The sequence below is a fragment of the Tyto alba genome, unplaced genomic scaffold (assembly GCF_018691265.1).
Source record: "Tyto alba isolate M040663 unplaced genomic scaffold, T.alba_DEE_v4.0 Super-Scaffold_21, whole genome shotgun sequence".
NCBI classification, from domain to species: domain Eukaryota; kingdom Metazoa; phylum Chordata; class Aves; order Strigiformes; family Tytonidae; genus Tyto; species Tyto alba.
The window spans coordinates 4,621,234-4,634,501 of NW_024881295.1; the positions used below are offsets into that span (position 1 = coordinate 4,621,234).

The window sequence follows — 13,268 nt, forward strand, 5'->3', positions numbered from 1 at the left end:
CACAAGAGCATTCTGTAGTATGCTTAATTACTCATTTTAATTATGCATTTTAATTAGCAAGGGACTAACACAGAGCTTTTCTCCCACTTTCTCAATAAACCCACTTTGTAATATTACAGAACAAACTTGTAACTGAAAACTCCAACTGTCTAGGGCTGAGATAAACAACTCAGAGTTCAAGGGGTTTTCTTCCTCGTTAAATCACATTCAGTGAGCAGGTTACATCTACTTCGGATTATTTTCCAGGAGCTTTTTTTATCCTGTTCGTGGACATCAAAAAAAACCACCCTGCACTGCTGCTTCTCCCAGTGGTGTTTCCTCTGCCAATATATTGTCTTGCCACTTGCACTGTATAAATGCTGTCCTAGTTCTTCCTCTTCTAACAGTTTGTCCTCAGAGCTGTTCTTCTGTCCCTGGACTATCTGTCTTCCCTGCCCCAATCCCTAGGATCACTGCTGTAGGAAATCTGCTTTCTTTCACATTCACTTCAGGGAAGGCCAGGTTAGAGAGGCGAGTAGAAGCAGAGGCAATGGCATTCTGGAATTAATTCAGACAGGCTGCAGCATTTATGGTGATGAATGGATGGAGATAGAAAATGCCACAAAATATTCAGCAAAATGACCAGATGCCAGAATGCAGCCCCCCACGAACTATGTCACTTCTGTACTCTTTCCTACTTTACTTGGGACTGTACCTGCTGAGGAGGGATTTGTAGAATCTGTATTATTCCTTCATAAATTGAGACTGTCAGCAGAGCTTGAGGAAACCAAATAGGCCTCCAAGCTTCTCTGTTTTGAGAGAGGCCAATCCTAATTTATTTATAGTTTTGAGCCAAACATGGGCTTGAAAAGAAAAGGTTCAGATAAGGATATGGTTAGAATAGAGATGAGGTAGGTTTAAAATGGGATTGTGATTAGGAATAAAGGGAAAAATAAAGCTGTGCCAACATTTTTTGAAATGTTTTCTCAGGTTTCAGTGCAAATGGCATCTTATAAAATTTCCATTGTGTAAATGGTGGAAATTGTCCAGAAGTATCTGTTCTTCACAAGGCTTTGATGAAATGTTACAAGACTGGAAACCTGTTATGTTGTATTTCTCTGCTGCTCCTGGCTAGGGGTGAGCTCTGGAATCAGAATCATCACCTGACATTTCCAGGTGTTTTGCATGCCAGATTCAAACTGCAACCTTCTCTTAACTCAAGTGGTTTAAAAGTCTCAAAACATTTTGTCTGGTTTCGCTTAGCTGAAAGCAGTACTAATTTTATTTTCATTTATTGGTAGGATGATTTTTTTTTTTTTTCATTTGGACATTGTAACTTCCCTCAGTATTTAAAACACATTATATAAGCTTCTTTTCTTTATGGTTCTTGTGAGAAGAACCATCTCTCTCCACCATTTGTTTCCGTCAATAGAAGGTCCACATAGTGTGTGTGACTGCATATGGAGTCACTGCTATACCTGTTTCTAATAAACTCTCTAAATTTATGTCCTTTATGATTTTTATTTTCCCACCCTCCTTCCCCCCTCCCCCCCCCCCCCCCCCCCCCCCCCCCCCATTTATTGGTGCATGCCATCCATCAGACAGGATAATTACACAGTTTAGCTACATTTGAACATAGGTGATATTCACATCTGCTAAATATTGCCCCTTGGTAACAGTGGGAATCTGCAGTTTAATGAAGAATCTCATCTCTGAAAGCAAGCGAACTGTGCTTTGTGCATCTGGAGACAAAAAGTACCCTGTGATGCCAACATTTCATGTTTTGTATTGACTTTGGTAATGCTTTCAGTGCAAATAAGGCTTGCTGTATATTTTGCCTAATAAACTATCAGCCCATTTGAGATAATTGTACATGAGAAAAATTAAAGTTATGACTGAGAATCAAAGTTCTTTCCCAGAAACAGAGCTGGAAAGTAAATACTCTTAATCAAAAGTGATGGGAAAACAAAAAGGCAAATGAAGGTCTGAGCTTCTCAAATAACTTCTCTACACTGTAGTTGCCATCACTGACCTAGTAACTGTTTGTGCTGGCTTAGAAACTACCGTCAAGTGAACAACTCCAGAATAGATGATGCTGAATGTTACTCTGGGCAGGAGTTACAACATTATCCAATGATCAGTATTAAAACAGAGTTAGTGTGACTTTATATGTGTTTTCCCGCTAAGCAATCAAAACGTAACAAATGAATGAAGCTTAGCAGTAATCCAAGTACGGTAAGTATATATCCTCAAACCAGTTCTGCAAATTGGGACAAAGAGCTCTAATTGACCTTGCTGAAGTGGCCTTTATTTTCCACAGTTCATGATCAAAGTAGTTAACGTTACACTGAGTAACTCTTTTAATTCACAACACCTGAATAAATGGTAGGAAAACCAACCTGGAATGCACGTTCCACTATCTGCAGCCATCCTGCAGGACAGCCTGAATAAAGTCCTTCCCCCTGTCTCTACATTGAAATGAACTCTATTAAAAAATGCTTCTGGACTGAAAGGTGCATCACACTGATAACAGTCTTGTTTGGAGACGGGCTGTGCCTCAACATGGCCTGGATTAGTTGTAACTTTGTCTGGGTTTAGGGTCCATTTCCATATCTGTTTCTTGCTTAAAATATTCCCTGGCTGTTCCAAAGCACATTAAGCTGAAAGTTATCAGACTCCATACAAAAGAGGAAAAAAAAGAGTAAGTCTGAACTGGCCAACACAAGCTTTTAACAAACAGAGTGGTATAAAAAAATAGAAGAAAAAAAATCCCTGTGGATGGTTTCCTGAGCTGCTTTGTTTTTGATCATCTCTCTTCCCTCCTCTGGTTAACTTATTTTCAACTGAAAATGTTTGGCCTCTTTGGCTTAAGCTACTGCCTTTCCGCAGTTTAAAAAAAAAAAAAAAAAAAAAAAAGGGTCTTAAATGCATCCAAGTGTTTTAAGCTAGAAGTAGTGACTTTTCAGAGTGGTCTCTGAGCAGAAGACCGGACATGGGGCTGCAGCGCTTCCCTGGCACCCAGCTGTCCCACCAAGGCTCTGCAGACGCATAGGCATCCTCAGGCTGTGCAGAGCTGAAGGTCAAGTCAGCCAGCAAAGAGGGACCCCTTTCCCCCTCACTCTCTGGGGTAGTTGCCAGTGAGTTACCCAACGCCGGATCAGGGTGGGGACTGCTTTGTTAACATATATGTTCCAGGCCCTCCACCCACTCCTCTTTTTCCCTGCCCTACCACAGTGATATGACAGCCCAGGAGTCCATAAGCCAAAGTAGGAAAGTCATTGCAATCAAGGATGGGCTTGACTGCTTTTAAAATTGACAATCCTGCTGAGAAGTCAGTTAACAGAGAGGTAAGGAACACATGCTGTTTTGCAAACAGGTCCAAGGCTTCAGTCCTGCTTGAACACATAGCTATAGATGATGTCAGTATCATTTATGGATCCAAGTAAATGTTATTTCAGTAGACATTTCATGGTATCCATTATAGTTACAGATGTTCCAAGCTTCCATTATTCATTTTTTACATTTTTTACAGTCTTTTGGGAGAAGATTTTAACAAAATCTTCTTACCTGTTGTTTAGGTTAAAAGATGGGAACATACGCTATTGTCTGCCAATAAAACTCTAATCGTATTAGTTCGATCAAAAACGTACACAAAAAACAACCCACCCAACAGTAACACCCCACCTCAGCATGGACCCCATCCTTGTGAGGTCAAGCGTTTATGATTGGGTAAAGCTTGTAAACAATTTAACTGATTTTTGAATGTACTGGAAAGCATCTCCTAGTGTGTGTGTGCCACTGCCCTCTGCTGTACAGAGGCAGGAAAGCTTGGCTGCCTTCATGGGGGCAGAGGCATGGTTACCCATCCACCCATACTCCTACTTTCACCAAGTGCTCAGGTCCTACTAACTTCATTTGGGAGCTAGAGCTATGAAAGTAGTTAAATCTTCACCTCCATGGGAGTTAGGCACCATAATACCTGTGAAGATATGTTTCTGTCTTCTGTCAGTGGAAAATGCCACATGGAAAGAGTGTGCAAGTATGGTGTCCACCACAACCCCCCTTGATTTTTGTTTCATGAGTTGGATATCTCAAAATATCTAGGAGACTCACTGCAAGCAGTGTTGTGTTTCTGTTGAGCATTACTAAAGCTTGACCTAAAGCATCTCTGGCCTTTTGTTCTCTCCTGTTGTATGTTTCTGGCATGTAACAGACCGACACCCTCAAGGCTGAAAGGGTTTTGCCCAATCCAAAGTTTTGGGATAAAACATAAGGCTTAGAAGGATAAATGCGTTGGGCTAAATACAGGGATAAATGTAACCTGGCCGATAACAGCTGTAATTATCCATGCTGGACTTTAGTGCTAGGAAGCTATGAAAATTATCTAAAATCTCCAAAAATGTTTAGGATCACAGTCAGCAACACTGCTACAAGCCCCCATCAGGAGGATAGCTCTGCTTACTGTAAGAGCAGGGAGTTTAACTCATCTAGAGCTGTTATGCTCCTTATGGATTTATTGACACAATTAAGATAACACATCCACATATCTCAGTCTATGGATTTTCACATTTTCACACTTCTTTCCATTAAAGCCAGGTTTCATGTATTTCTTTCCCCCAGTTTAGTACTAGTGACCATCAAATATAAACAGTAACTTACTCCTTTTTCAAAATTTGCTCCCAATGAGATTGGTAGAAATTTTGCCAGTTGGAACAGGCCGATATCAAGTGCTTTTGAATTACAGTTGGGTGATTTTCTTTGCTGTGTTTCACAAGTAAATAACTTTTCTCTCCAAAAGTGAGGCCTGTTCAACTGTGCATCAGGTTCCAAGAGTCAACCTCATGGTTTTGGACACTTAAACTTGATAACACATTGCAGAAAGTTCTGTAGCCCTGATTTCTGCTGAAGGAGGGGAATTAGGAGGAAATTACTGCCTTGGTCTGTTTCCACCTCTGATTTCTTTAAGCTTATCTATTTGAAGCAGTTTAAATAATGCATGAACTGTCTCATATGGATTACCCTAAAAAAACCCTCTCCTAAGTGTATATATGAAGTCTCACATCATTTAGAGCTATGGGATAATTTCAAGCTTTTATTTTAACTGGTACATAAAGGAGGTAGGATAAACCCTAAACCTTAAATTGTGATTATTTTCTGGTTATAAATAAATATATATATATGTATATATATATATATATATATAACTTGTATGGGCTGACAGACAAAGATTTCTCTATCAAGTATTTGTCATTTACAAGCAGAATGTTGTCTCCATTCTAGTCACCAGCCACAGGAGCCCAGCTGGGGCCCTGAGTGTCAAGCTGAGAGCTTTTCTTTCACCATAATAAAGGTCCTGTAGGCTAAACTACTGGTAGTCCGTCAGTGACACTTCTGAAATCCCTTTGATGGGCTTACACAAATGAAAAGATTCGTACTTAGCAATGCTGTCGATGGTATACAACAATGATGATTCTTGAATTGTGCTCACCCTGCATTGTCTTCTGTGTGTTTGCATGTGTGAGTGCATATATATGGATATGTGCATGAATATACATAGATAGATGAAGTGTGAGGATATATGTAGTATAGACACCCAAGTTTCACTCATATTGTGCATGTATTTAATATTAAACTGGGACTTGAAATAGAAAGAGCAAGAAAAAGCTACTGAAGGCTTATTTTAAAAACACTGTTCCTATGTCTGTGGTATCTCATCCAATCAGAAGCACTAATTTTATCAAAGAGAAATTATAAAAATGAAAAGCAATGCTAGTTCCTAAATACAAGTCCTTGTTTGTTTAGCTTTTATTTACTTCACTTTGAAATAATACACTGTAATCTTGCCACCTCTTAAAGACTTTATCTCTAAACTGTGGCATCCAAGTAGGTGGCCTAGCCAATGCTTCCTTTTCCCAAGTCAGATACACTGGGAAGAGGCAGCAGATTGTGTTTTCGGGAGACTTGAGAAACTTGCTGGCAAGCTTTCTTAGGGTTATCATCACGTGTCAAAGATGATGTCTGTATAGAACACAGATTTTCTAACAATGTGGCTTCCTTGGAAGGAAAATTTTGTTTTCTTTAGTTCACTCATTTTGAGTGAAGAAGTGCATGCGGAAGGAGTCAGTCCTTAAATAAAATACTTGTTCTCATAATTACCATATTCCTGCTTCCTCTCTTCCCCTCCAAAATTCACTGTAAATAAGACAGTGTGGTAATTAATTGACAGCCAAGTGGCACAGTTAATGTTCTGCAAATACAGTATCCTCTGGGTGAAGTGATACTGCAAAGTTATAGCATGTCCAGTTCTGTGTTTGAATACCAATACAGACAGCCACATGCACACACACATGCATCTCTGCTGAGAGGGTGTGTTGTATTAATTTTTTATTTTTTTTAGATGTGATACTTCAATTTTTCTTTCCTTCCTAGATAATTCAAAGTACATTTTAAAGGACTTAATTTCTGTGCAATAGAGCTCATGGGCAAACACTCAATAAATGCAAAATTAAGAAATGCAGTCATAGTTCTAAAAACATTTCATATTCTTCAAACTGATGCCAGTTGTATGCATTGACAGTAATCCTGTCTAATCCCCTCCACGCGTATTATCTTTGTACACCTGCTTTCATTGTCTCACTTATCAGTTTTTTTATACTTAGAGCCACAATATACAAGAGGGTAAAGCAACAGAACAAAACACACATGCACACACAGTGTGTTATGCTACAATTTTGCATTGTAGACATAAAACATATTTGTAGATTTTGGTGATTAGAGTCAACATCTTCCATTAAGATATTTTTCCTACTTTCCCCCCACCCCGCACTGATGTATGTCTGTGTTTGTCTTTCTTGGCAGATTAACTGAAGCACATCGAACAGCTGTAAAAGTCATCAGGAGAATGCAGTATTTTGTGGCCAGAAGAAAATTTCAGGTAAGCAGCACCACTAACCACAAGTACAGTTTGTAAGTTTACGTATATGACATTGAAAGTGCTCTGAGAGTGAACTTGTCTTTGTGCATGCAGTTGTGAGAAGTCAAAGGCTCTGGGCCTTATACTTACTCTACGTGGATCTTTTCATAGCATGGGCAAAATTATCAACTACCCATGGGTATAGTACGATATGAAAACCTTTTGAATTTGTGGAGTCAGCATAGTTATTTTTCACTTCTCTTTTCTACTGCTTTTGTTCTGTTGGGATTCTGTTTGTTTTACTATACTGACCAATATATAAACTACTTACTCATCTACTAGAAGTGAAGACAAGACTCTTTTGGAGTGTCTGCTAAGATACTGTTACTGTCTGTACTGATCATCTAATGACTGGTTCAACTAATTGCATGCCATATATGGCTGAGAGATCAAAAGACCTTACTGATGAGTACTATGCTGTGTAGAGTTGCTTCACATTTTTGGCCTACATTTCCAAATTTGTTTCCTAGAATGGGACATTATAGAGAGGCTGTATTTTATAAAATTGTGGAGCATCTTCCCTCTGGAAATTTGCTGTCTTTATGAAGTCTTAAGTTAAAATTCTTAATCAGTGCTCAAACAAAATGTGCTGCATTGGAAGAACTGTCTTATACTGCCTGTTTACCAAGGCCCATTATGATAAGACTTGTTTGGATTGTGATTCTGGTATCATCATTCTCATCACCCGTGTGCTCGTAAGACCATGGAAATTAATAATTAACTTCTGACCTGTTTTTTAAAGCCCCTGTTATTTCTATCTGAAGGTTCATGCTTTTTTGTCCAAGAGGGTCCACTACAAGTTAATCAAATTTCATAATCCTTTTGAAGAGGCTTTAAAAAGATCAAGCAAGAGTCTAAATTTCAAGCAAGTTTGATTAGAGCTGAGCACTTAATTGCAAGGGATAGAAGTCTGAGATGAGCTCACAGTGCTCAGAAGACTCTGAATTAGGGCAGACAGAATAGTACATAACGTTTCCCAAGCTCATGCAGAAATATATCTTCAGATGACCTTACCTTATGAAAGAAAGCTTGGAGAAGTCAGTTTGTTTAACTCATCAAACAACAGGAGAGCAGGATTATATTGTAAATACACCAGAGGTAGGCACTATTGGAAATGAAAAAAACAAAAAACAAAAAAAAAAAAAAAACAAAAAAAAGGAAGAAAGAAAATTAAATACACCATTCCTGGAAAATAAGATCAGTATATAAATGAGTTAGGATAAAAAATAGGATATTTCAAATTACCAGAGACCTAATGTTCTGGAGCTGTCAGCCTGTAGCAGTCATGCCAAACCTTAAAAACTGAACTTGATCAGTCTATGGAGGGGATTCTGGGAGTTGGTGTTAGTGATGGGGAAGAAAAAGGAATTATCTTTTGTTTTTTTCTTCCTTGGGGCTGTGAAATATAGCTTATAGGACTCCTCATGCTAATTAGATTTTGAAAGTTCAAAGCTGGGTAATACTGAGTTTTGCATTAGGAGCATTAAGCACAACGGATTTAGAATGCTGAGCCCAAATGGCCAGGATTTGGGATTATGGACAGAATGAAAATTAAAGAAGTTCTGCATTTACCAAACCTCCCTAGAAGCCCATTACCTCCCACCTTAAATTGTATTGTACTAGCATTTCCTAATAAAAACATGACAAGAGATTGTGTGAAAGTTTGGCAGGACATAAGATGCTCAGATCTAAAGCTTTATGGGAAAGGAGAGAAAAGTGGTGAAAGCTGGAAGGATATTTTTACTATGCTTTAGAGAAGACTCAGACAGACTGCAGTGTACAGTACTTTGCAACTATAGGACTCAGAGCTGATGATGTCGTAAAAAGAGTAACAGATAAAGGACTTCTTTTGAAGGAGAAATTTCATTGGGAATGAGTAGAATTAATTATGCGCATAGTAGCCCATGGGGGAGAGAGGAGGGACATGGGGAAAAATCCCCCGCACATCTAGGCTCTGCGCCATGCATCGTGTTTAAATAGAGAGTGTCCAAAGGAAAGGACAGAGGATTTAGCCAAAATGCTCTCAAAGCACCCCCGCTAGTCAATCTAAAGAGTGATACTGGCACTGTTTCTCTGGGTGAAGACAATAGGCTGCTTTTCTGGCCAGAAATAGTGATGTGTCAGCGTCTGCAAAATGTGAAGCTGGGGAAGGCAAAAAAAAAAAAAAAAAAAAAAAGGCGATAAACTGAAAGCTGAAACCTCCCTCCCCTGCAAAGTATCTCTTCTTACAAATGCACACAAATGTACATGCACACTACCAAAGCCATGAACTCTTCTGAAAGTAATAATGCAGGTAAGTGCTGACGGCTGAGTGCAAGGAAGGCATTTTATCACGAAGAGCTTTGCTTCTTCATTCATTTCACAGGATTTGTTTCCATTCCAGTTCCATGCTTTCATTTGAAATTTCTAGGATCCTGTGGCTGCCTTCCAAGCATGACTCCAGCACATACTGTAGGTGTTCAATGCATGTGTGCAGCGATGCATGCTAATGGGTCTGGCTGAAGCTGTGACAGAGTGGAAACAGACAACAAGATGACTAATGAGCTGTTTTCGGTAATTTCCAATTACTAGATTTGCAGTTTACCTTTCTTTTTTTTCTTCTTTTCTTGAGTCAGAGCCAAAAAGGAGACATCTTGCCCCACATTTCCCATAGGGGTTGGTATGGCTCTGAAAATGCTGGCATTTTTGAGAGGACACCATTCATGTATATTCTCACACACACACACACACACGCATTAATTTTACTTGATAAACTTTTACCATGCTGCGCTGTTCATAATCACATCACTTTATGCAAATTCTCTAGACTTGTTTCAAAATTCTACCTTAGTAGTTTTAGCAAGAAACCAGAGCTTGGCAGAAGCATCTGGATTCTCATTTGAATTGGAATAAAGCTGGGCAGATGGCAGTTTTTTAGCCTTCTTGCATTTTTTATCTGTCCTTTTTTATTTATTTGAATTGCACCTTTTTTCCCAACCTTGTAGGTATCATCAAAGACAAAGAAGCACAACCAAAATCTACATGCAGCAGTCTTCAGACTTATGCAAAGCATCTGTACTCCCACTTACTTAAGCAATAATATTTCTGTCACCAGACATCTTTAGTCTTTAGAGGCATTTGATTCTGGGTCCAAGTCTTATGAATTGGGCCTCTCTCTGTGGTTCAGTCCTCTGACATTATGATTAACATATGGTTTTAGAATGAGCCAAGAGATATCACACATGATAGTCTTAGATAAATTATATATCTTGGTTTTGTGTTTTTTAAATGCACTGTGAAGGTCTAATATTTTGCTCAGTATGAAGTAACATGAAGACATGACTCTAACTGACAGTAATGGGAATCATTTGGCTCCATCTCCACAATAAATATGCACTCCTACAATGCCTACCATATTTTTATTCATTGCAACAACCATTACAAAATGGCAAGCAAATAACCTCTGCAAGATAAAAAACAGGACAAAGGCCTGTCTGAAATAAAAATCAAGTTTAAACTATACTTACCTTTCAGTCTCATGTATGACTCCTTTCACAGCAAGCTCGGAAACCATATGACGTACGTGATGTGATTGAACAGTACTCACAAGGACACCTCAATATGATGGTTCGGATAAAAGAACTTCAAAGAAGGTAGGCCCTGTCTACCTCATGAAATATTTGATTTCTCTGGTGCCAGCTGGCTTTAAGAGAGATGTGTACTTAATGAACAGTAATTGTCCAAAATTGCAAGCACAACAGGGAGCACAATATCTAGAGGATTTAACTTGGAGTCATTTTTAACCCTTTTTATGTCCAAGTTTACAATTATTCTTTGTCTTCCTCTTCTCTGCCTCCAAGTGAAATTAAAAGAAATTAAGGTGCATGCTGTGAAGTTTATAGTATGAAGTGAGCTTCTCTGCCCTCTTTTTAGAAAAGGAAAACTTTTCAAATAATGATTTACCTTTCTGTCCCTTCTCTGTGGTTCTCCACAATTGAGAGAAATATGCTTTGCTTGTGCTCCCCTCTCTATCTGGAACTTTTCCCTTCCCACATTCCTCCCACATGCTTTCTTCGAGTTTGGGGATCGCAGCTGAAATATTTTGCCACAAAACTATTCTCTTCTGTTTCAACACAAAGTGCTTTTCTCTTTACAAATTAGCACTGCGGACTTGGACACCAGACTGAACTCCTCTGGCCCCTAAATTAAATGAAAAAAAAAAAAAAATCCAATAGAATGGAATCTACTGTGTCAACATATATAGATATTAAATCCGCCTGCATGAGATTCAAGGAATAGTTGTAAATGTTAAGAAGCCATTCTGTCTGTATAGTCTTTGTTATTAGATTCGATATGACACAGGAGAACTATGTTTTAGTTACAGCATGAAAGTCTAAGAAATAAAATATTAATTCTCATGAAAATAACAATAATAATACGGTTTCATTTTGGAAAAAAAACCTAAATAACTAAACAGCTGACTGTATGTTCAGAAAATCATGCTAGTCTCATGTTTTTACTTGCTTTGTTTTAGGTTTAAAGCTACTGTAAATTCTCATGTAAATTATGCTCCCGTGCTTTTCCTAGCAACAGAGTTTAAGTTGCTTGGTAATTACACTGCTGGTAATTCTCTGTCTGTTTTTCAGATTGGACCATTCCTTGGGAAAGCCAGGCCTTTTCCTCCCAGGTATAGTGACTGCATTTTATGAAAAATTATTAGCTTCATAACTTTGTGAAAATACCCATGGCTACAGTAATATGGATTTATAATCCAGCCAATTATTCATTAATATATAATTCTGTTAATAAGACCTGCAACAACTATGGAAAGATAAATACCTTGCATTCAGGTGGTAGTGAAGTAAATGGAAATTAAGAATAAGTGTTAAAAATGTTTATCAATGCACAATTAGTTGGAAACATATTGCTGGAAATTTTTCCACAAACATTTTTTTCCTAAATCTTTTATGCTGGGGTTAGAATATATGTTGGTTCCACTTAAAAACATTTCTTCCTTTCTGAACGACCTATGGATTTCAGTTTTGGAAAGCTCAAAGGAAGATCAAGGGTATCATTCAGGAAGAACTGGGGTAACCCTGAAAACTAGAATGATAGAAGTGGTGTGAAATTCAGTCATAAAAAATTCAAGATAAAGCACAGGGAAACTAGTAAAAAAGTCTCCTACATGCTAATAGTGGTGAACAGTCTGGCATGTCTGAGAAAAAGAAAGGCCTGGTCTGCTAATTAATTGTAAGAAAATGTCAAATGAATGTAAGTAAATGCTGTGATATATCCATGACAAAATTAGTCTGATTCTAGGATCAGGAGAGATATTTTCAAGACATAAAGGGAAGTATGCATGTCTTTGCACTCAACTCAGGTAAGGTCTTATGTGGCATATTGTGCAAAAATTTGATTCCACATCTTTAGGAAAGACTAACTGCAACAAAAATAGGGAAGAAATACTAAAATGACTAGGGAAAAGGCAGACCTATTCTATTAGTGGGAAACAGAAGTTTGCTTTTTTTTAACCTAGCAAAACAAAGGCCTGGGAAGCCTTGTCTGTTGATTCTGCAAAGGGAGTAATTACCTGTGAGGCAAAAGAAATCGTAAGGGAAATGACAGTGCAAGCAGAAGAACAAATGTTTGTAAACTGGCCATAAATACATTTAAGCTGAAAATGCATGGCCAGGAAGAAAGTCCCTGTCCATGCACAGCAGTGAGATTCTAGGAAAGTCTTGTAGTGGCAACCATGGAGAGCAGAAACCAGAGTTCTTGTATGGGAAGAACTGAAAGAAGTGTTTATTTTTTATTGCAAGAGATTGGCTTCAAATTTCCAGAGGCTTCATCTCATTCTCTGGCCCTACAAGATCAAAAGTGACTTAGGAACTGAAGTCACATATCTCTACATGACTTTGAGCACTCATGGGCATACGTGTAAGTGAGGGTACCAAAGTTATTTCAGAGCCTTTAAAAACCTCCGTATTATCAGTTGTTAAAACGATTTGTACTATCAGAATGAGATGCATCTCTCAAAACACATTTTTAACATCTAATTGCTGCAGAAGACTCAGTACAATCCTCTTTCCCTGTAGCTGAGGTGGTTTTGGAGCATAAGAAAATAATCTGTCAGCTTGAATACATGTATAAATACTTATGCTTGGGAAATCATTCCACAATGTGCAAGCTAAATTTATGGAAAAACTTTACTTACCCCCAATAATGTATTATTTTATTTCAAATGTAACATTACTAAATTAGAACTGTAATTTACGCTCAAGAGGACTAGTGTTAGAGACACTTTTTATGAAACAGCTTCTTGTTTCAGAGGTGAGGA

The 13,268-nt window shown here is 38.2% G+C and overlaps 1 protein-coding gene across 1 annotated transcript in view; it reads left to right on the forward strand.

The window, feature by feature from the left end:
* LOC104358588 (potassium voltage-gated channel subfamily KQT member 1) overlaps window positions 1-13,268 on the forward strand; it is a 503,557-nt gene that overhangs the window by 272,065 nt on the left and 218,224 nt on the right. Inside the window, exons 13-15 of the mRNA XM_032995036.2 lie at window positions 6,838-6,913; window positions 10,490-10,584; window positions 11,578-11,618. Of these exons, the coding sequence (XP_032850927.2) occupies window positions 6,838-6,913; window positions 10,490-10,584; window positions 11,578-11,618 (212 nt within the window). The remainder of the gene's footprint in view (window positions 1-6,837; window positions 6,914-10,489; window positions 10,585-11,577; window positions 11,619-13,268) is intronic.